The following is a 23,224-nucleotide window of genomic DNA, read 5'->3' on the forward strand; positions in this document are numbered from 1 at the left end:
CCCCCCCCTTGTGTTTTCCTTCCGGAGCCCGGGCCCAGGCCCTGTGGGCAGCAGGCCGGGCCCTGTGAGCGCTGCCAGCCTCGCTCTGCTGCCCTAAAGGGTCTCCTGGCCTCGTCCCCACCCCTGCCGAGGCCAGGATTGACAGGTTGACAAGGACGACATGGCCGTGGGGAGCAGGCCACCTGTTCCCGAAGGGGCAGGGCCTAGCAAAGCCCAGGCTCGGTCCCTCCCTCCCAGCCCAGGCCTTCCCGGCTGACCCTCAGATGCCCAGGTGGGCGAGGGAGAGGCCCTAGATTGCCATCCTCTGGCCTCAGAGCCGAAGGCCACAGCCCCTGGACCATCCTTTCCTGGGGCTGAGAAGGGGGAGATACCAGGGACCCCAAACCTGGCATCAGGCCCCGGGGCCCATCTTGTCCCCCATAAGGCCCAGGCAGTGGGGAGGGGCCACAAAGTGGCATCCTGGCTCGGGTCACAGGGACCGGACCCAGACCTCTGACCCCAGGCCGGGGGCCCTCCCTGGGGCTCTCATCAACTGCCATTGGCCAGCAGCTTGGGGTGGGCAGGGCTGACTGAGGAGGGGACGCTGCTCCACTGGAGAGGCTCTGGAGGGAAGAGGGGGCATCTGTCCTTTGAAGCTGGCCTGGAGGGTGGGGTTCCCTGCAGGGTTCCTCGGTCTCCCTCTCTCTCCTCATTCACAGCCAGCACGCTGTGCAACCCATGGGACAGAGACCCAGCTATGCTGGGCAGGGGGGGGCACACAGGTGGGCAGACCTGCTGCGTCCTGCGATACCGGGCGAGGTGAGGGAGCCCAGCAGCTGTGCCCGGCGCCGGGGCTCCTGGCTTGCATTAGACCCCGGAACCTGGGACTGGGTTGGGGTCTTGCAGGGCTAGAACTCAGCACAGCCTCCTGGAACTGGGGAGAGGCCCTGCCCTCTTCTGCCTCTGGCCCCAGTGAGTTTTCTCCCAGCTGCCTGCCAAGCCTTTCCAGATCATTCCTTCCTGGCTGTATGGAGTTACCCTGGGGGTTTCTGCCCTGTGTTTAGGGCCCAAAGGGCTAAGAAAAGTCAGTCGTATGGCCTCTTGTGGGGGTGGCCCAGGGTTTGGGGGATCCTGGCCCCCTCATCTCTAGCAAAATCCTGCCCCTCTGGCCCCCGATTCCTTAGCTGTAGAGTGGTTTTCGCCCTCCCCGCTAGGGGCATGTGTTGGGAAGATGGCTTTGAAGCACCTGCCCTGGACTTGGTGTAGTGCAGGGACCCAGAGAGAGTGCCCCAGGGGGTCCCCAGAGTGCCCCCAGGCAGGACAAGAGGCGTCTGTGTCCCGTTCCGGCACCCCAGGCTGGGCTACGTGGCACCCCGTGAGCTCAGACCCCAGGTCTTGGTCCTGCCTTCTCCCAGACCCCTGTGCCTGGAGCTAGGCCTGGTCCCTAAGGGCCTGTGCTGCTGCTGGTGGGTGTGTGGCCCTCTAGGCTCCCTTCTGCGGGCAAGTCTCCAGCTGGACTCTCGCTACCTTCTCCCTCTGTCCAGCTTGCCGCCTGCTCTGCCACCGTCAGGTACAGAACAAGCTGTCACTCCTGTTGTCAAGGGGGGGGGTGACAGGATCCCTCCAAGGGTAGAAGACCCTGGGGCTCAGGCACCAACTCACCCAGGGACCAGCAGGGGGAAGGAGTGGAGAGCTGGGCTCTCGCTGTCACCAGAAGCACCCTCCCTCTCCCAAGAGTCTGGGCACCCCCTAGAGCAGAGCCTAGGACTGAGTCCACTCCTGCCAGCCCCATCCCTGGCAAGGACCGGTGTGACTCTGAGGTGTGCGTCAGGTGTGAGCCACGCTCAGGCTTGCCCATCCCTGTTCAGTCCCACTGCACCTCCCTGCCTGCTCTTCTCATGATGTGGCCGCGTCCCAGCCCTCTCCGCGTATGCCCGCCACCCCGGGTGTGCACTCCGGATCTCAAGTGAGCCTTCTCCTTCCCCGGCCCCTCCAGCCAGGTCTTTTGCCTGGACTCAGGGCAGCCCCTTCTCTGAGCCCCAGCTCCTCCTCAGTCCTGTCCTGGGAGATGGGAGCCTGCAGGGCTCTGAGGCTTGTCCCCAGCTGTTCCCCACGGAGTCCCTCGACTGTAACTTCACCAAGTCATGATGGCCAGGTACACGTGCTGAGCCTCTGTGGTTTAGCACCTGGGGTAGGATGATTTCCCCCCCCCACTCCCAGAAGGCCCCCCAGGCCCTCCCCAGTACCTCCCCACACCCACCAGAGCTCCCCTGATCCCCACTTAGTCATACTTGGTTCCCGCGGTCCCTGTGGACCGAAGCCTGCAAGGACATCCCAACCCCCGCTGCTCCTGGTCAGAAGGGCCAGCTGGGTGTGGAGGGGCCTGTGGGCGTGGCCCAGGCGGCCGCGGGGGATGCAGCTGGTCCTTGGGGGGCTCCTTTGCTCCAGAGGTCCTCTCTTTGGACCGGTTTGCATTGGTGGGTGTCTGGGCTGCTCCAGCCTGACCCCGGAGCAAAGCTGCTGTGGACATTCCCACGCAGGTGCGTGCCGGATGGGCCAGAGCTTGAGAATACTCCGCCATCCTCCGCAGCCTCCGCCCCGCGGGGCCCCCCGGGCTCTTGGTGCTCCTCTGACCACAGCCCTGATTCCCCCCTGCGTGTGGGCGTCCGCTTTGGGGGTGTCTGTGTCTCTCTTCTTATTGGCTTCCCGGAACTCTTCTTGCCCTTGCTCCAAATGGTCCTGGGAAGGACAGAACTTAGTCAGGAAGGGCCTCGAAGCTTGCTGGCTGCCCCTGCTCCTTCACTCGGGGCTGGAAGCGTGTGCGTCTTCTCTCAGGGATCCTCTGATGTCAGGCGGCTCTCCGCCGTGTCCACTTGAACTTGGTTGCGGTGCTTTGAAGCTGAGCTTTGTATTTCCCTCCCGCCCCGTCCTTCATTGGACCCCTGCCCAGGCCAGGCTCTGTCCTCCGCCTGGAAGTGGAGGGGGGGGGGCAGCCGGGACGGCTCTGGACGCTGTCGGGGCGTGCGTGCCATTCCCGAAGCCAGACCCTTCTGCCCCTCCCCAGCTCCTTTGTGTTGTGCGGCACCAGGCCCCCCCGGGCCAAGCCTGGCTGCTCCTCCTCTCCCACACCACCCCCTCCCTGTCCTCAGCCCTGAGTTGCTGCTGCTGCTTTATTTGCTCCTTGATCACGTATTCAGCGCGTGTTTATTTATTTATCGCCACTGTTTACCAGAGGGCCTTGTAGGCACAGGGGTACAGCAAAACCATCTGGCTAGAGAGGACAGAAGCATTTCTAAAATAAGTAAGCATCACAGTGACAAGTAGTGACAGGGGACAGAAACAAGGAGGGTAGTGTGTGTGGGTCTGGTGGGGGGGGGGGGAAGGGGGCATTCTGCACAGCCAGCTAGAGGAGAAGAAAGGGAGGCTGGAGGCTGGCGCTCCAGTGCAGAGGACCCTGTAAGAACCACAGAGGAGCCAGGCACAGTGTCTCCGGCTTTAATCCTAGCCACTTACGGAGGCAGAGATTAGGAGGCTCACAGTTCAAAGCCAACCCCAGCATAAAGTTCAGGAGATCTCCCCGCCCGCCCCCCCAGCCATCTCAGTTTATAAAATGTTGGCTGTGATGGCAAGTCCTGTCATCCCAGCTATACAGGAAGTATAAATAGGACGATCAAGGTCCAGGGCAGCCTGGCCATAAACAGGAGGCCCTATTTAAAGCCAAAAGCGAAACAACAATGAAAAGAACCTCAGATGCTTGAGTTCCTGAAGGAAAAGATGAAGTCCCACAGCCTGAAATGTGGAGCTGGGACAAGTCTCTTCCTCAAGCCTGTCCGCCCCATTTCCAACCTGATGCTTGTAGAGGAAACCTGGTGGGCTAGCAACTCTCACTAAAGTATTACTGACTACCTCATTTGAGCTGCTCCCTTTGGAGGTCAGGATGCTGTAAAGGGATCTCCTATATGAACTGTTTTCTCTGCCCTTTACCCCGCCCCTCAGCCTAGCAGAGCTTCTGCTCCTCTGAAAAGCCTTCCTAAGGGAGGTTGAATGGCGGCTACCTAATGGAAGACATAGGAGAACTTGGTGTGATTCTCAGGTCTGCCGCTGACCAGCTCCGTGGTCTGGGGGGAACTGTGGACCCTCAGATCCCATGCCTGGGTGACGGAGCTCTACCTTAGAAGGCTGTGCTGAGCACTTAGCGTGTGTGTGAACCTCGCACGTGGCCAGTGGAGTGCAATGGCGCTGGCACTTGCTGCTCGCTACTCGCCGGTCTTGGAGGTTTCCTCTGCCCCGCAAAGGCCCTGTCTCCCCACGCAAGGGGCAGGTGCCATTTTCCCCATTGCAGGCACAGGGCCATCCCGGCTATGCCAGCCACAGACAAGATGCAGCCTTGTGGGCTGAGGACCCCGGTGGCCCGGGCTCACCAGCCACGCCCCACTGGGCACCCAGCGCTCTGGGGTCCCGATGGGGCCACCCTGAGCATCCCTCCTGAGCCTTTGCAGGCAGGCAGTCCCCTGGAGGTGCAGGTTTTGGGGATCTGTGAGGTTGTGGGGTGTAGGGGGCTAGGACAGGCCCATACCCCACACCTGCGGGCACCAGCGCAGAGCAGCGGCATGCCCTTCCTGAGTGTGGGGGCTCTGTGCCGGGGTGTCTGGCGGGAGAGGGGAGGAGCAAGGGAGGGGCGTGGCGGTGATGTTTGGGGTGGCCATCAGGGAGGGGATCATGCTGGCCACACAGCACGTCAGCTGTCCAGCGCGAGGCCGCAGGACCCCGTGCAGACCAGGAGGCGGGGTTGGGACGGGAAAGGACGGTGGCCTGTGGTGAGGCTGCGTGGGACCGCAGGAGCCAAGGGCCAAGAGGGAACAACCAAGACCCCCCAGCATTGCGCTTTGGGGGTCACTGTGAATCTGGAGCAGGCTGCCCCGGGGCCCCCAGGTCAAGCCTTTTATCAAGGGCATCTTCCTCTATGTGCACATGGGGAAACTGAGGCTCCGAGGGCTAGCTGTTGCTCCATACCTCAGCTGCCCGCCCTCCCCCTGGGCAGCTGGCCTGGACCGGCCTCCCCGCCGTGCAGCCCACGGGGCTTCCTCGAGGCCTCTCAGGAAATGGCTACGAGAAGGAAAGGGTGGGGCTCCCAGGGCCCTAGACCCAGCTTCTAGAAGGCAGTCACAGTGGTCACGTGTGTCCCTTTGGGCTTTAGTGAATAGCTTGATGAACTGAGGTCCCGAGACGCAGCCTCGTCCCTTGGCCGGGTGCCTTCCTCCACCTACTGGCCAATGCTGAAATTGACCACCTTAACTGTGTCTCCTTAACACGAGGTCTCACTTGAGAGGCTGTCTTGAATGTGTGCACGCATATGTGCACATGTGCGTGTGTGCACATGCACACGCATGTGCAAGCAGCATGTCAGTGCACACAGCTCTGGGGTGGGTGGGGCTAAAGCAGAGTAGGACCCTGCCAGGGACCTGGGGATTCCAGAGAGGCTGCATCTGGCTCAGGGCAGGGCAGGACGCTGCTGGTGCCCCACAGCCCTGGTTAACCTTCCCATCCCCAGGATTTGAGCACGCAAACCTCCTGCAGATCCAGGTAATCAGTGTTTCCACAGGTGTTTGTGGTGCTGAGCAGCCGATGGGGGGGGCAGGTTAGTAATGCCAGCGCAGGCCCCTCCCAAGCCAGCCGGCCACTAGGACAGCCCTGCGCAGAAGCATGCTGCCAGCCCCGCTCTGGGGAGCTCTGGGGTCCTGTGTCCCCAGGATCGGACGCTGCAGCCCATGTGGAGGCCCTTCTGCTTCCAACCGTCCATGCCTGTCCCGCCCATCCTTGCCTATCCAGCATCCACACTGCATGGTGGTGTCCTGGCACTAGCAGGTGTGGCTGGGGTTCTAGAGTCCCCCTCCTCGCCCCCCCCTGCCCCCGGAGCAGAGGAGGCAGGGGCTGGATGCCCATGACAGCCGGGAGTTCAGGGAAGACCACACTCACCTGAGGGACCCCCCACGCCCCTCCCCCCACGCCCCTCCCCCCCCCAGCCTTCAGCCTCTCCCTTGTTACCTGGCTGGGCACTGGGTGCAGGACCTCAGGGAGGAGTAGCGGACTCATAGCCCCTGCACAGCTCCTGACCCCATGGAAGGTCGGAGGCCTCCCTGGAGAGGGTGACGTAGCCAAAGAGCCGAGAAGGCAGCAGCCTTCCAGTCCCCCACCCCATGAGGTCCGTCCCGTCGGCAGCCATCGAGTAGACCTGGGTGTGATTCTGCGGGACAGGTGGCCCACAATGAGAGCTGGGGACTAGTGGGGTGAGAGCCCTCCAGCCAGCCAGGGAACCGAGACGGGCTTCCCAAAGGGGGGGCGTCTGAGCCACCAGGCCTCAGGCAGGAACGGCAGACTGGGCATGTGCAGCAGGGAGGCTAAGCCGAGGGGACAGCGCGGATGACATCTGCTGTTGGCCACACTTGGAACTCAGAAAAGAATGAGTGAGATAGACGTGTCTCAGATGGGGGGGGGGGGCGGGTCCTGCCGGGCCAGGCCTCGGTCAGATGTGGGGCCGCTGGGTGTCAAGTGGGGCTGGGTCCCTTTCTTCTCGCCTGGGCACCCCAGAGCAGGGCAGAGTGCGGGCAGGGCCCCACAGCTCCTGCTTCTCAGCTGGGCCATGGCCCTGCCTTCCTCCTGCTGCTAGGAGGGCAGAAAGCCACCGGCAGGTGCCAGCCCAGGCCTGTGCGACTGTTACTACGACCCTACCCCCAAGGACCTGTGCTGGTGCCCAGCACTGCTGTGGCTGGTCCCCGAGCCAGGCCTTCCCCCGGGGAAGAAGATAGACATTGCTAACAGATGAACCCCGGCCACTCCCTCGGACCCGTGCCCAGGTGGAAGGGTACGCCAGGGTAGGAGGTGAGCGCCGCGGCAGGTGCCCCGCCCCCACCAGGCCGGCCAGGCCTTCCCTGGTGAGGACATCCACCCAGAGGCTGGCCCAGGCCAAGCCTCTCTGCATGCTTCTACCTGCAGAAGGAGAAAGAGGGTGCCATGCCCCAGCTGGGGGGTGACTGTGGCCCCAGGCTTGTGGCTCTGCCAGATGAGTCCTCATGGGTTCATCCCTGCAGACCACTGGGCAGCACGGCCCCCAGCCACCCTGGAGCCCTTGCCTGGGCCCATTGCACCATGGGAAATGGGCCTCCAGCTCGCAGCCCAGGCCGGAGACCTCTCCTGACCTCTGCTGTCCCTCAGCAATGCAAACAGATTTTTTTTGCCCCTGGCCCAGTGGGGGAGGGGGCAGGGGCAGTTGTGCCAAAATTTGATCCTTAGTCATTTTTTCCCCTGATTTCTTATCTGTAGAAAATATGACAAATCCAGAGACATGTCTTCAGTTACGGGCATTCCACCAGCCAGGCACCACACACGGCCGCTTCCTTCCCCCTCCGGGCCATGAGGGTACTCTTTTTAAACGGGATTACCACACGCGTGCTCAGCACGCGCATCTGCTGCATCTTTGAAAGCCCGGTTTCTGGGCCCATCCCAGAGCTTTTGTTGGTGGCCTCGGCCCCTCCCGGCAGGGACACAATCTCCCAATGTGGCCCAGGCCAGCAAGGCTGCACACATGTCCCCACAGACCCATCAGCGGAGGGCGGGCCGCATGGCACACGCCCAGCTCTGGGGGGGGGGAGGGGCTCCCGTTCCTCCAGCAGAGCAGTGCCACAGCAAGGCTGGGCCAGTCCTGTGTCCATTCTTATACTTGGCCACCGGAAAAGGTGGCTGAGCGGGGTCCCCGGTAGGACCACAGCTCTGTGCACACACGTTAGCCATCACAGAAGGCCAGTGGCCTTACATTGCTCAGGCCAGATGGGAACCCAGCCCACCACAGCCCAGTTGGTGAGTCTGCTTCCACCACGTGGCCTCCGGGCAGGGCTGTGGGCATCCATTCCTTCTGGAAATCCAGGAGCAAATGGCCTGTGGTAGAGAAGGGAAGGGGGGGGGGGGGGGGGGGGACCTGCGAGGTCCTGCCGTCAAAGCAGCATCCAATCTGTGAGTAGGGACAGCTGGACCAGGGTGTTGGGGAGGAATGCGGCCTCATGTGGAATGCCTTGTGCAAAGTGGGGTTCAGAAGGGGGGCAGGGCTGGGTACCCTGGCCTGGTGAGCAGAGGGTGCAGCCTCAGAAGAGACAGGCCCTGGGCAGCCAGAGGAGGTGCCGGGCAGGTGGATGGACCCCTCACCTCTTCCTGAAGGCCTCCCTTGTATCCTCTGACCAGAACTCCTATAGGAAACAACTAACTCCCGGGTAGCTGCTGGCTCCCATCGGCACTGCCTGCCCAAGGAGCCTTGGGTGCTCTGGGCAGTGGGGGCTGTCAGGCAGGCTACACGGTAGCTGAGGGGGCGAGGGCAGCTTGGGGAGCCTGCCTTGGGGGAGCAGCGCGTAGGTAAGGCTGGGCCAGGCATCCCAGGAGCTCCCGACAGCGCAGCCTATGGAGGCACTGTAGGGCGGCTGGCCTTGGGCTTCTCTGTTGCCCTTCCCTGAGGTTCTCGAAAACAGCAAATCTTTTATTATTTATTTATTTTACTTTGGTCGTGGGGCCTGAACTCTGGGCCTGGGCGCTGTCCCTCAGCTCTCCAGCTCAAGGCGAGCGCTCTACCGCTTGAGCCACAGTGCCACTTCTGGCTTTTTCTGCTTATGTGGTGCTGAGGAATGGAGCCCAGGGCCTCATGCATGTGAGGCAAGCTCTCTGCCACTGAGCCACCTTCCCAGCCCTTTTACTTTAAAAAATATAGTCTTGGGCAGCAATCCAGGGATGCTCAGTGGAGGTTTGCTGGGTGCGTGGGGGGGTCACCCATGGGGTTTGCTCACGGGCTGGGAATGGGGACCCCTCTGGTGGGGGACGGGGACACCTGCCCCCCCTAAGGCCTGGGTCCCCACTCCTGGTTGGGAGCCACCTCCAGAGTCCTACAACAAACCCACTAGGAAGTCCCATGGTGCTTGCCCGCGTGCCTAGGGCCCTGACATTACCCCACGCCACCGCAGGGGCCCAGAAAGCAAGGATGGAGGATCCAGTGTGGCGGGGAGCCCCGGGGACGGGCTGGGCAGGTGGGGGCTCGGCTGTGTGTCGGCAGTGGGGGCCCCCGGCCTTGGCCTCGCTGCTCCCCTTCTCCCAGGCGACACAGGCTCGGGGCCCGCATGGCTAATGGAGGAACGGAGGCCTGGCGGGGGGCACGGCGCTGCCAGCCCCGGGGTCACTGTGGCATGCAGGGGTGAGGGCGAGGAGGGAGGCCCCGGGCCCACGTGACCAGAGGTCGTGGGTCACTGCCTCTCAAGGGGCCACAGGGATTTCCCTGTGCGGGGGAGAGGGGGCCGCCGCTGGGAGGAGGGGTGCGCGTGCGCGCGTGTGCGCTCGGCCGGGTGCCCCGTGGCCCCCCACGGGCCTCAGTTTCCCCCCGCTGAGCACCGCGGCCCGGCCTGCCGCCGCCGCCGCGTGTCGTTGCAGCGCCCTGCAGGAGCAGAAGGGCGAGCTGCGCAAGCGGCTGTCCTACACCACGCACAAGCTGGAGAAGCTGGAGACCGAGTTCGACTCCACGCGCCACTACCTGGAGATTGAGCTGCGGCGGGCGCAGGAGGAGCTGGAGAAGGTCACGGAGAAGCTGCGCAGGTGCGGGAGGCGGGCCCCTGCGGTGGCGTGGGGTAATGTCAGGGCCCTAGGCACGCGGGCAAGCCGGGCGGGGCGGGGCCGGGGCCCAGGGATGGCTACACCCAGAGCCAAAGTCAGACGTGAGGCCCAGAGCCCCGGGCGTGGACGGCTGCCAGGGAGGGGTTCGTCCCATGTCCCCCTCCAGCCCCAGCCCTCTGCCCTGCACATTTAGGCTTTCATTTGCGGTGTGGCAGCGCACAACGAGGCCACTTATAGGACCCCAGCTGGTCTACCAGGGTCCTTCACACACACTGTCCTGGGCCCTGCTAGGGAGAAGGGGGCCCCAACTCCGCGACAAACCCCAGTTTAGGAGCCACGTCCCTTGAGTATTGAGTGGATCAGAGTCTCTTCAAAACCAAATTTTTCTATCTTTTTTTCTGCCCCCTCGGAAAATGTCTTACATGCTGTCTGTCTCTCGCAGAAACGCTGTGGGTTTAGTTTGCTTTAAATATTTAGGGTGCCAGCTGGCACCGCTGCCCTGAGGGAAGATCTGCTGGGAGGGATGCTCATCCCCCCACTCCCAAGTGGCCCCAATCTGCTGGTTTGGGGATGTCACCACTGAACTGTGTGGAACCCAGCCTGAGCCACAGATGGATCCATAGTGTATGTAGCACTCGTCCATCATCTCCTTGGTGCTGTGCAATTGAGCTATAAACCACACCGCATGGCTTGTAGGCCTGTGTGGGAAATGCAAGGGAATTTGTTGTGACAAATTGTGGACCACAAGCCTCCCCTCTCTGAAGTGTTCCTTCCAGGAAGCCCTGCTGTGGGCGAGGAAGAGCGAGCAGTGTAGCCCTGGGCGCAGTGAAGTTAGCTTTAAGCAGAACCTCCTGCTCGGGGCAGAGGAGCACACGTGGCTGCTTTGCTGGGGGTGAGGGCGGATGGTGCCAACTCAGGAGGGCATGGGAGTTGTGGGAAGGTCCAGCCGTGCACTGTGTGACCCCAGGGCCTCCTGTGGCAGGATTCAGAGCAACTACATGGCGCTGCAGAGGATCAACCAGGAGCTGGAGGACAAGCTGTACCGCATGGTGAGGCCACCCCCCACCCAGCCTGCCACCCCGAGATGCCCAGCCTGCCACCCCGAGATGCCCATCCTGCCACCCCGAGATGCCCAGCCCTATCTCTTGCCATTAGCTAGGATGGTCCACTGAACGTGAAGTGCTCTGAGGATAGGAGGACACGGGGTCCGGGGTGGGTGAGCAGAGGGGACAAGCACCCCAGCCTGCAGACAGAGGATCTGCCCGAGGGTGGGAACTGTGAACCAGAGGCCTGGATCTGAGAGGACGGGTCCTGAAGTCAGCCCTGGTGAGCCCAGGGCCTCCTCCAGCCCAAACCCCACCTCACAACACCTCAAAGAACTGGGTGCAGCATGTCTCTGTGGAGACCTGGCAAGAGCTGAGCTTGCGGTTGCCTGCTTGGGTTTAGGCGATTGACTCTGCAGCCACAGCAGGGAAGGGCGGGTGCAGGGTGCGAGAATCTCCTTTGGTGCGGATGAGGAGGGTCCCTCTCTTTCCAGTTAGTTAGGTGACAGGCTTGTTTTGTTTTTGAAGACCAGAAGTGAGTGGTTAGTCCCTGCCTGTCATTGAGGTAAGGTCAGAGAGAGGCTGCAGGCAGGCCTGAGGACTGGGCCTGGGACTTTTTTTATTTCCCAGCCTCAATTTCCCAATCTATCAGGTGAGATACACCACTCCAGACTCCTGAAGCAGGCCTCACGAGCCCTGTGTTAGCAGGGAGAACTTCGGTTGGGAGGAGGGGCAGTGCTCGGCCCAGTCAGTAGTGGGATTGGATTTGAACCCAGAGTAGTCTGTATCTCCTTCTCCTGCACCCTGCGCTATTAGGCACACAGAGGCCTAATCTAACCACTGGGCTTGAGTACCAGGCTTTAGGCTGGCCTCCTAGGAGCTGACCACTACCACTCCTGCTGTCCCCACTGCCCAGGGCCAGCACTATGAGGAAGAGAAGCGTGCGCTGAGCCACGAGATTGTCGCTCTCAACAGCCACCTGCTGGAGGCCAAGGTGACCATCGACAAGCTGTCGGAGGACAACGTGAGTGCTGCGCGCATTTGCCCCGAGTGAGGCCTCGGACCTCCATGGGGGTTTCAGGACATGCGGGCAGGCAGGGCCGTCTGATCAGTACAGATAGTTGGGCAGAATGCCCAGGGCGGCTGGAGAAGGACAGACGGGCTTCCTCCTTGAAGCCATTCTGCCCAGGGTCTCTCAGGAAGACCCTCTGCAGGAAAGACAGAGTTGAACACAGGCCAGGCTATGCCACGCGAGGCCGCTGCCTGGCCCCAGGCCAGGGATCTGGCCACTCAGTCTTTGGCCAGCCCACCATGCATTCACCAATGGACAGCTGCACCTTGCCAGAGCCTGCTCAGAGATGAGGGACACACACACACACACACACACACAGACTTGCACACATGGTGTTTGCATCAGACAGCCACACAGACTGGCGAGTGTTAGGAGTTTTGAGCGCCCCGAGGAAAAACCAGCTAGGAGCAGCCTCAGGACCTGGTGGGCTGTAGGGCCTCACTAGAAGTCTCCAGAAGAGGTGGTCCTGGCCAGGAACAGAAGGAAATGAGGAGCCAGTCATGCAGACACGGGCGGGGGGCGGGGGGACTGCGAAGGGGGGCCCGGCATAGCATTCCTTCCAGGCTGACGTCAGCAAGGTTCTCCCTCCGAGAAGAGCAAAGGCAGGGAAGGCTCTGGGTCTGGAGGCTCCTATCAGGAATCTAGGCTTTACTCTGAGAAAAACGGGGAGCCACTGAGTGTTCTGCACAGAGTGTTACTTCCCGGCAGAGGACAGGTATGGGACAGTTACAGGTGTGGCAAGGCCAGGGTTGGGTTTGGGGAATAAAGCACCCCGCTCATCCTAGGGGTGAGCTCATGAAGGTGTAGGTACTCCAGTGAGGCATCAGGGGTTGGGGTGAGGCTGGGACCCCAGAGTCCATCCACAGCGCAGGCCAGGGTGGGAGGCAGGTGGAGGAGGCAGTGGAGCATGCAGGCAGCCCGACCTGAGCTCCGGATGCTGCTCCTGGGTAAGCCGGGGCTGTGGGAGCAGCCTGGACAGGCATCAGGTGGGCCACGGGGGTATGCCAGGCAGACCCCCACCGTCTGTCCCAGCCTGGCCGTGGACTCCGGAGGCGGGGAGGCAGGAGCGGAGGCCCAGCCTAGGCACATGCAACAGAGATTTCCGAAGGCACAAGTGACCCCCGAGTCCTACTGTTTGCATCTGTTTTTAGCTCACGAGACTGAGCTAGTGCCTGCCTGCACCCGGGGTCACACACCTGTCCCAACCCTAGCCTGGCCCTGCGGGAGACGGGTGGCAGAGGTGGCGTGCGTCCCTGTCCTCAGCGGTGCCTGGCATTGCCACCAGCTACCTTTGCAGGGACTTTCAGGCCGGGGGCCAGCAGCCAAGACCTGGTGGATAAGCTGGGGGCCTCCAGGGGTCCACCCTGGGTAGAGCGGCCCTGCTGCCCACCCGGCCTCCTCCACACACCAGCACAGACAGGTTCTCTGTGGTCTGACCATGGAGCACAGAGAGGGATGGGCCTGGAGACGGCCCTCATCTCACCGACTGCACAGCCCTCGGCACGTCCCACTGGCCCCTTGGTGCTGGCCAGGGCCGAGCTGTGCCCAATGCCGTCTCTTGTCTTCTAGGAGCTCTATAGGAAGGACTGCAATCTAGCGGCCCAGCTGCTGCAGTGCAGCCAGACCTACGGCAGGGTCCATAAGGTGTCAGAGGTAACGTGACCCCGCCCCACAGCCAGGCCCACCCTGCCCCAGGACCTCTCTGGGCTCCTTTAAGGCTGGTCCCACTCTGAGGCCACTCCCCACCCTTGAGGAGGAAGATGCTGGGTGAGACTGAGCCCCTCGTCCCTCCTCGCTCGCCCGCCCGTGGGTCCTAACCTTTCCAAGCGCCCCACGTCCCCAGGGTCCCCCAGGCCACTCAGGCTGCCTGTGGGGACTGCTCCCCATCCCCGGGTGTGGCGAGACAGAGCGACCCTCCCGGCACCTGACACCAGCCATGTGGTCGGGGCAGAAATTCAGAAAGTTCCACACTGGAGACAAGAAACACTCTAAAAAGGGGGTCTCACCGAGGTCATGGGGCGAGCCGGCAGCAGAGCCTAGGTTCAGAACCAAGCCTGGTACCAAAGTGGCTTCCTCAAGAGCTGGTCCAGGGACCCCACCCCAATCATGCTGTCCCCACCCCTGCCACAGGCCAGAATCTCCTCCCTGGGCCCCACCACACCTGACACACTCACAAAATAGATCAAACAGTAGTGGGGCACCCCTGCGTGGCGCCCGGCGTGCCCGTGGAAGCCACAGGGCACCCGCCTCAGGCCCCTCGATCTTTGTTGCATCTGTTTCTGAGTCTGTCTTGTTCAGCAGCGGGCGGGCAGCGCCGCTGGTCGGCACCACCCGCGAAACCTGAGCATCTGTGCCAAAGCAACGCAGCCCCTGGCCGGGTGGGAACCGCAGTGGGGCCCCCGGCGGCCCTGGGGTCGGGCGTCTCTCGGCTGCGCTGGCCCCTTTGGAACGGGGTGGTGGGTGGACGGAGGGGATGGAGGGTGGGGGCAGGGTGCCCAGGCACACGACGCCCCATCCTTGGGAGCCTGTCACGTCCAGAGTTCTGGGCCCCGGCCCCCCACGTGTGGACCGTGAGGAGCCTGGGAAGTCCCCGCCGTCTGTCTGTCCGCCTGTCTTTTGTCTGCCTGCCTGTCGGTCATGCTGATGGCGGTCTGCAGCCTTGGGGCCGGGCCTGGGCTGCCTCCGCCATGCTGACGGTGACCCCCGCCCCGCCCCCCTCCCCGCCTCTGCTCCTCCCCCTGTTCCAGCTGCCCTTGGACTTCCAGCAGCGCGTGAGTCTGCACATGGAGAAGCACGGCTGCAGCCTGCCGTCCCCGCGCTGCCACCCGGCCTACGCCGACAGCGTCCCGACCTGCGTCATTGCCAAGGTGCTGGAGAAGCCCGACCCCACCAGCCTGTCGTCGCGCCTGTCGGATGCCTCGGCCCGCGACCTGGCCTTCCGCGACGGGGTGGAGAAGCCAGGCCCGCGGCCCCCCTACAAGGGGGACATCTACTGCAGCGACACGGCCCTCTACTGCCCCGACGAGCGGCGGCGGGACCGGAGGCCCAGCGTGGACGCATCCGTGACCGACGTGGGATTCCTGCGGGCCCAGAACTCCACCGACACCGCCGAGGAGGAGGAGGAGGCCGAGGCCGCGGCCTTCCCCGTGGGCTACCGCCACGAAGCCTTCCCGGGCTACGCGGGCTCGCTGCCCACGTCCAGCTCGTACTCGAGCTTCAGCGCCACGTCGGAGGAGAAGGAGCACGCGCAGGCCAGCACGCTGACCGCCTCGCAGCAGGCCATCTACCTGAACAGCCGCGACGAGCTCTTCAACCGCAAGCCCCCGGCCGCCGCCACCTACAACGGCGGCGGCCCGCGCTTCGCCAAGGCCGCCGCCGCCCCGCGCGAGGCCGAGGTGACCCCCGGCTTCGGACGGACTGTGTCTCCGTACCCGGCCGAGCCCTTCCGCTTCCCGGCCTCCCCGGGGCCCCAGCAGGCGCTGATGCCACCAAACCTGTGGAGCCTGCGAGCCAAGCCGGGCAGCACGCGGCTGGCCAGCGAGGACCTCCGGGGCCAGTGGCGGCCCCTGAGCGTGGAGGACATCGGGGCCTACTCGTTCCCGGGAGGCACCGCCAGCCGCGCCTCTCCCTGCAGCTTCTCCGAACGCTACTACGGCGGCAGCATGGGCAGCCCGGGCAAGAAGGCCGAAGGTCGCGCCAGCCCCCTCTACGCCACCTACAAGGCCGAGAGCTTCTCCGAGGGCGACGACCTGTCCCAGGGCCACCTGGCCGAGCCCTGCTTCCTGCGCAGCCTCAGCCCCAGCCGCTCGGCCGACCCGCTCCCCGGCTACGCGCCCAGCGACGGCGATGGGGACCGGCTCGGGGTGCAGCTGTGCGGGGCCGGCAGCAGCCCTGAGCCCGAGCCGGGCTCCAGGGACTCCCTGGGGCCCAGCTCCATGGAGGCCTCGCCCGAGATGCACCCTGCCGCCCGCCTCAGCCCCCAGCAGGCCTTCCCTCGGACTGGAGGCGCGGGGCTGAGCCGCAAGGACAGCCTGACCAAGGCCCAGCTCTACGGAACCTTGCTCAACTGAACGCCCCACGCAGGCCACGGCCACGGGCCCTCCTCCCCACTCCCGCTCCGGCCACGTGGCACCTACAAGGGTGCAGTTCCCTTTCCCCCAAGACACCCCGCTCCCTGAGCCCCTTGTCCAGGAGGAGGCACTCCTGCCCAACCCCTCCCCGCCTCCCAGCCCGGTAGAACCCCCGAGGACAACCTGCTGTATTGTCGACGTGTCCAGCCCCGGCTACCACCACGGACCCCCGCTTAGGTGTTTTCACATCCCCACACCCTCCCACCCGAGGTGAGCGCCCCCCCCTTTTATAAAGCGATACTATTTTTCTAAGAGAAAAGGGTCTTTCTTAACGCCCCCGGCCTCCAGCTTCTGGATGGCTGCCTTGGCGTTTCCAACGTGAAGCTCCTGCATCTCTTCAGTGAAGGTGCTGGGGGCTTGCCCGGGGCGAAGGCGAGCGTGTCCCAGGAAGCCCGGCCTCCGCCAGCGGCGAGGCCGCAAGGCAGTGGCAAGGGAAGCCCAAAATTCTGACCAGTGAGAGGGGAACGGAAACCAGTGAGGGCACAGGAAATGTTGTCAAAATCCAACTTCCCACAGTGCGGCCAGCACAGTACCCCCCCCTCCACCCCGAGCTCCTTCACGGCCCGCAGTCCCGAGTGGGGCCGGGACAAGGTCCCAGTACGGCCCGGTGCTCGCTCCGCCCCGCCCCCCCCCGCTCCCCACACCACCTCGGTCTACCTCAGACGTATGAGGCCCCCGCCCCACCCCGGCACTCCCTCGTCTGTGATGCATGCTGTCCCGTTAGTATTGTATTTTGCATTCATTAATAAAAGCCAGCAGTGGAAAGCAACCAGGTGTGGCTGTTTGTTGATCGGGCCCCTGGTCCCTCCACAATGTCTTCCCGGACCTTGCTCTCCACCACGATGGGCTCACAGCTCCCCGCCGCCCTGCACCGGGGCCCTTTGGGTTGTCCTGTGAACTCATCCCTCCCTTGCTTGCTATCTTGGTTTACCCAAAGTATTTTTTTGATGTTGGTGGTGGTGGTCATGGGGCTTAAACTCGGCCTTAGCGCTGTCACTGAGCTCTTCAGCCCAAGGCGAGTGCTCTACCACTTGAGCCACAGTGCTGCTTCTGGTTTTTCGGTGGGTAATTGGAGATAAGAGTCTCAAAGCCCAGGCAGGCTTTGAACCGAGATCCTCAGATCTCAGCTTCCTGAGTAGCTAGGATTACAGGCGTGAGCCACCAGCGCCCCATTCAAAGTACACTCTTTAGAATTTCCTTTAGTGTAGCCTGCTGGTGGCTGAGATTGCAATTCATTATGTAGCCTGGGCTGACCTTGAACTCATGATTTCCCTCACCTCAGTGCTGAGATTACAATACAAGTGCACACCACCATGCCTAGCTAAGCTCTGTTCTTATTGTCCTGAAAAGTCTTTATTCTGCTGGGGATAGAAAGCATCCTGCTTTGTGTATATGTAAGTTCCATATCATAGGGAAATTGTAGAAAACCAAAAGTCAGAGACAGAAGAAAAATACAAGATTACCAGGAAGGGGGGAGCTCCAGGCTAAGCACGGCCCATATACATAACCCTTTCTGGTCCATATAACTCTTCCTGGTTATTGTCTTTTTCTTCTGTCTCTGACTTTTGGTTTTCTACAATTTCCCTAAGGCACACCTGCGTGAGATTCCTTGCTAGCTTTCACAGGGACTCTATGTATCTGTGGATTGATGTGTTCTTTTATTCAGTTCTGGAAAATCCTTGACATTTTTTTGGGGGGGACAGAAGGGGTTCCTCAGGGTCTGGGTACTATCTGTGGGCATATTTGCTCAAGACTGGTGCTCTGCCACTTGAGCCACAGCTCCACTTCCAGCTTTTCGTTGGTTAATTGGAGACTTTTCTGCCCAAGTGGTCTTTGAGCTGTGATCCTCAGATCACAGCCTCCTAAGTAGCTAGATTACAGTAGTGAGCCAGCAGCATCTGGCAGACGTTTTTCTTTTCTTTTTCTTTTTGTTGGTCGTGGGGCTTGAACTCTGGACCTGGGCTGTCCCTGAGCTCTTCAGCTTAAGGCAAACACTCTACCACTTGAGCCACAGCACCACTTCCAGTTTATTGGTGGTTTATTGGAGATAAGGGTCTCATGGACTTTCCTATAACAGGCTGGCTTTGAACCTTGGTCCTCAGATCTCAGTCTTCTGATTGAGATTACAGGCATGAGCCTTTTAAAAAGTATTTTCCAGCATTCTCTTTCTGCTCTGCCTGTGGAACTGTGGCAGACCCTCTACTGTCATCTTTCCGCCGCTCTCTCCTGAATTTCCCTGATTTTGTCTCACGCCACTGCAGTCAGCATGACTCCTCGCCGTGTTCACTCAGCCACTGGGTTTGTTTTCATTTCAGTGGTGAACGGCTTTCACTCCAGCAGTTCTGTTTGTTTAGTTTTACAGATGCACTGTGGGCCTGCGTCTTCCTATTCCCTGGAGCTTCTTTAAAGCTCATCCCTTGTTTTTGTAAAGCTCGCAGCGTAGCCAGCTCCCAGGCTGGGTCTGGCCCGGCCGCCGTGTGGTGTCTGAGTCAGCCAGCGTCTGCTTCCGCCCTTGCTGCCATGATCAGCCCAGGGGTCTGGCCGGCCCTTGTGCCTGCAGAGCTCTGCAAGGTGTGGCGAAGGCCTCCTGTCAAGAGACATTACACCTGCTTTCTTTGGGCACCTGGGGGCCCTTCCCATTGAGGGCCACTCACCCCAAGCCCATCGCCTGGCTTTAAAGCTAGCCCCAGATGGGCCCTGAAGTTCCGGCTCTGGAGCACCTAAAGCTTTCAGACCCTACGCCAGCTAGGTGCTCCTCAGCTGGTTGCCTGGTGCTCCACTTTCCCTGACTTCAACTCCATGGACCCCAGGACTCACATACACACATGCCACTGGTCCACAGCTCTGCCCTGGGTTGGGGCTTGGTGTTTCCCTCCTGACCTCTTGCTAGATCCAGCTGTGACCCTCTGCTGGCCTCTGGGGCACCCGGCTCTCCCCACTAGGAGCCCCAAGGTGGGGGAGGGAGGGGACACTGGGCTCAGGGCATCCAAATAGGGAGAGTCCACACCACTCCAGGCCAAAGAACGGAGAGGGTCAGGAGAGGCTCATGGTGAACATTGAAGGATGAATAGGCAAAGGGAAACACTCGTAGAAAGGCAGGCACATGTGGCACTGGGGAATTCCCAGCTGTCCCGTGCTCCCGCGTGTCTCCCCCGCAGGCTCAGCCGCCAGCAGGGTCCCTGGAGTGTCGCCACAGCCAGGCTGTTCCTGCTGGCGCTCCCGTACGCGGTGGGGCTGGGAAGGCAGTGGTGTTCCCTCCGCCGCCGCCATGCCCTCTCCCTCCACTCCCTCCCACTTCATCTTCAGCGAGGCCCTGTCTGTGCATCCACGCGTGTTCCCCTCGCTCTCCACGGGGGCAGTGCCCGGCTGGGCAGGGGATGCAGGCTTTGCAGGCAGGCGGCCCTGGGTGCCGGCTCCGGGGTGGCAGCCTCTCCGGGCGGGGCCGTGTGTGGCACAGGCAGAGGAAGCCGCGTTTCTCCACCGCAGCTCGTGATCTGGCAGGCAGGATGGGGGCGCACCTGGGCCCAGGCTGTGGCGGGGGGGGGGGGGAGGGAGGACCCCGTGCTCCCTGTTCACTCCTGCTCAACACTAAATTTAGCTCTCTGCTTTTTAAATTGCAAATGATGAACTCTGGATACCTTGCCAGGTGTCAAAGTCACTGCGCGTGGAGGCTCTCTGGAAGAAAGCATTTGGAAAAGGACATGGCCAACGCAGAGCCCCTGCCTTTCCCCCCTGGAAGCCAGCTCTGACGGGGAGGGGTCAGCGGCAGGTCCGTTGGGGCCCATGTCAAGAAATCAAGTCCCTAGGGAGGTAGCAGTAGGACATCCACAGCTGCTCCCCAGGGGCCCTGCACACCCCCTCCCTGCAAGTCACAGCTGCAGGTCAGATGAACTGGACTACCAAGTTCTTCCCCCATGTGTCCCACTTCACAGAGGGGTAAGCTGAGGCTCAGAGGTGCCAAGTCCCACGCTACTAGGGCATGCCCTGGGATCTGAGCTGGTCTCAGGGCTCCAAATGCCCCAGGATCATAGGCCACAGGCTTTGTGTAGGTTTGAGAGGCTGGACAGCCAGGGAGGAAGGAGAGGCCGGAGAGGAGAGGCTGTCCCAGACCTCCCTGTGTGTGGGGAGCAGTCAGATGGGTGATGGGGAGAGGGCTAATGCAGGGGGCAGCAGAGCCATGAGGCGGGGCGGGCAAGACCAAAAGGAAGCAGGCTTCCCGCTCTGCTCCTCACTCAACACACCTGAGTGGACGCCCTCCAACACTCCAGCCCCATGCCCCAGCTAAGAAACATCTTCCCCCACCAAGGCCTCCAAAGGTCATGTTCTCCCCACCAGCTGTCCAAGGGACCCTGGATTTTTGGGATGGCCCCTCAACTACAGTGGCACTGGCCAGCTGAGGCCCTGGGAGCTGAGCGTTCTCCCAGGGAAGGAGGGAGGGTCTTCAGGGACCCTGCTTCTCCTCTGCAGGACAGATGCACGGCCTGTTCAGTGTGGACACTGGCCTGCAGCACTGGGAAAGCAGCAGCTAGGGGCCTGGGGCGTGGATGGAGCGGGGAGCTAACTGGCCACAGTGCCTGGTAGAGAGAAGGGCCACGGAGCTATGGGCTTGCAAAACCCCAGCACAGAGCTCCCGGGGGCAGACCCCAGACCCAGGCCCCCATGTGAGAGAGCACCCTCGGGAGCCCCAGAGCGGCGGTGCCACCGCAAGTCCCACCCGTGCTGTCTCCAGAGCCCCAGCGGCGGCGGAGCCGGGGATGCCAGCCACACACATGCGCTGCCCAAACCTCCTCAGAAGCAGCAGGACACACATTTATTGGGCATCACCAGGCATCTGACACTTTCTTCATACAGCACTCACACCCAGACAGCTTCTTGCCCCCTCTGCACAGATGAAGAAACTGAGGCCCGGCAGACGGTGGAAATGGTATACCCCAATCCCCGCCTCCTCCCGAGGAACAAAGGGAGCCCCAGGCACGGGCGTCACTGCCAGATCTTGATGTCGCCTCCCCAGGAGCAGGTGGCCAGGACAGAGGGCAGCACGGGGTGGTAGGTGGTGCCGAGGCAGGCCTGTGGGTGTCCCTGCAGCGTGCAGGCCCGGCGGGCGGTGCGGAAGCTGAACATCAGGACGCGGCCATCGGCGCTGCCTGTCACCAGCAGCTCTCCACACGGGGAGCACTCGCAGCCCACGGCGTAGCCTTCCACCTGCAGAGAGCGACACAGCCATGACGCCTCCCTGCCCGAGGGCGCTGCGGGGCAGGCTGCGGGGCACTAGCGGGCAGGGGGCAGAGAGGGGCTTCAAGGTCCAGCAACTTTAAGGCCAAAGCTTCTCCCAGGGGGCCACGAACATGGCTGGACTAGCGGGGAACCTGGCCTCAGTGACAAATGCTGAACCCCCCCCCCACCAACCCCAGGAGGAAAAACAGGCCTTGCACAGGAAGGGCCTCCCCGGTGGGCCTCATGCCCATCCCCCGTGTGAGCCACCTCCCATCTCCCTGTCCACAGCCTTGAGTGGACCTCAGCCCACGTGGCACAGTCACCTGGAAAAGGAAGTAGAATCCACCCATGTGGAGGGGAGGGGGTCCATGCACCCTGGGATTCTGCATCCATTCATGACGCCACCCAGCAAAAGGCACTGGGGCTCAGGCAGTGCTCAGCTGGGGCTCAGGCAGTGCTCAGCTGGGGCTCAGGCAGTGCTCAGCTGGGGCTCAGGCAGTGCTCAGCTGGGGCGGGGGGGGGGGAAGGGTGGGGTTACCTTGTGCCCTTCGTAGCGCCGCCGCCTGCTCATCCGGTAGGGCCACACGGCTGAGAAGAGGGCCAGGTAGTTGCCATTGGTCTGTGCCAGGAATACAGGCTCCCTGGGGTGCAAGGCGAGGCTGGGGCACGTGTACCTCTCCTAAGAAAAAACAGGGCCACAGGATGAAAGGAGGCCTCAGGTTGAGAGGAGGCAGCTGGAGTCTCCTGGCTCCAGAGAGCCAGCCCACAGGCTGTGCTTGGGACCCGGGGCCCAGCCCCTCTCTCCCCAGCCATGGTGGGGGTCTGAATGAGGTCCCTCTTGCTGCACCAACTCAGTGACCTGGAGGAACACAGATATGCTGTGCATGTGCCAACGGCAGCCCGACATGGAAGTCACTGGGCTAGAGCCGAGGCTGGGCGGTGACGCTCCTGCAGGCTGCGCCGTCTCCAGAAGCTGGGAAGCGAACCCCCAGACGCGCTCACGTCCTGGGTCCTGAGGCCTGTGACTGCAAACCAAGAGCCTTAGCAGATACGAGCAGGTGAAGGGGGACGTTACCCTCGGCCACTGTCCTGCATGCCATCGTGCGCCCCTAAAGAGGGAGGCGGGAAAGCTTCTCTCCCGGAGGGGCTCCGGAGGAAGTGGCCCTGCCACCCTGGTTTCAACCCAAGAATACATCCTGTTAGTACAGATGTCTGGCCTCCAACCTGGGAGAAGAAATTTGGGCTATTTCAAGCTACCAAGTTTGTGGTCATGTTTCCCAGTGAAATAGAAAAAAAGACACTCATCTCTCTACCTCCCCAGGAAGCTGAGGCGGCTGGTGAACAGCCAAACAGAAGATAAAGACAGAGCACACTATTCAAAGCGTAAGGGAGTGTGCATGGGAGGGCAAAACTGAGAGAGAGCGAGGAAGGGGTGACATGTGCTCTTCACCCCACTTCCCTACCTGTAGCCCCGCTGCACAAAACCATTTAAAAAACCATAAGGGGGGCAGTTGCTCATACAGAAAACACCCTGCAAACCTCCCCTCTCCTGGAGTCTGGCTTGGCCTAAATATTATCCATGAGTGGCCAAAGCGGCCTGTGCTAGACCACATGGGCTAGATGATGAGTCCACTCCCTAGCATGACCTCACAGCTCAGTCACTGACTTAGGAGGCATGGGTACACCTCCCCTCCGCCCCCCCGGCCCCCTCCCCTTGCCTGCCTCCCGAGCTTGGTCACAGGCCTTGGTGTTCAGGAGGCTCTTCGTGACCAGATGTGCCCTCTGGCCCCACCCAGTGAGGGATTGCACTGGAAAACCCTGCTGTGAAGTCTAGAGGTGACTTTGCTCAGGTTCACTCCGAGAACAAAAGGCAGGGTGGAGGAGGCACACAGCTGTACATGATAAGTATGTTAAGATTCAGGGTAGAGGCACCAGAGATTAGTCATGGCTTATTTGAAAGCTCCACAGAAGATGATAGTGCTGTTTTGGCAGCACACACACTAAAACTGGAATAATGAGGAGAAGATTAGCATGACCCCTGAGCAAGGATAACAGAAATTCATGACGAGTGGCATAAAAAAAAAAGGTGGTGGTAGCGGTGGTGGTCCATGGTGGTGATGACCGCAGCAGTGATTGTGATGAGGATG

At 61.8% G+C, this 23,224-nt stretch overlaps 2 protein-coding genes across 2 annotated transcripts in view; one reads left to right on the plus strand and one right to left on the minus strand.

Moving 5' to 3' along the window:
- Begain (brain-enriched guanylate kinase-associated) overlaps positions 1-16,547 on the plus strand; it is a 43,607-nt gene extending 27,060 nt beyond the window's left edge. The window contains exons 6-16 of the mRNA XM_013013089.1: positions 1,524-1,549; positions 2,265-2,456; positions 4,322-4,502; positions 5,021-5,101; positions 5,730-5,844; positions 9,110-9,205; positions 9,279-9,600; positions 10,601-10,667; positions 11,578-11,685; positions 13,303-13,386; positions 14,481-16,547. Of these exons, the coding sequence (XP_012868543.1) occupies positions 1,524-1,549; positions 2,265-2,456; positions 4,322-4,502; positions 5,021-5,101; positions 5,730-5,844; positions 9,110-9,205; positions 9,279-9,600; positions 10,601-10,667; positions 11,578-11,685; positions 13,303-13,386; positions 14,481-15,803 (2,595 nt within the window). The 3' untranslated portion in view covers positions 15,804-16,547. The remainder of the gene's footprint in view (positions 1-1,523; positions 1,550-2,264; positions 2,457-4,321; positions 4,503-5,020; positions 5,102-5,729; positions 5,845-9,109; positions 9,206-9,278; positions 9,601-10,600; positions 10,668-11,577; positions 11,686-13,302; positions 13,387-14,480) is intronic.
- Positions 16,548-20,654: 4,107 nt separating this feature from the next.
- Positions 20,655-23,224, minus strand: part of Wdr25 (WD repeat domain 25) — a 128,058-nt gene continuing 125,488 nt past the window's right edge. The window contains exons 6-7 of the mRNA XM_013015572.1: positions 21,616-21,756; positions 20,655-21,065 (exon numbers count right to left, since the gene is read on the minus strand). Coding sequence (XP_012871026.1) covers positions 20,844-21,065; positions 21,616-21,756 — 363 coding nt within the window. The 3' untranslated portion in view covers positions 20,655-20,843. The remainder of the gene's footprint in view (positions 21,066-21,615; positions 21,757-23,224) is intronic.

The sequence above is a fragment of the Dipodomys ordii genome, unplaced genomic scaffold (assembly GCF_000151885.1).
Source record: "Dipodomys ordii isolate 6190 unplaced genomic scaffold, Dord_2.0 Scaffold2, whole genome shotgun sequence".
NCBI classification, from domain to species: Eukaryota; Metazoa; Chordata; class Mammalia; order Rodentia; family Heteromyidae; genus Dipodomys; species Dipodomys ordii.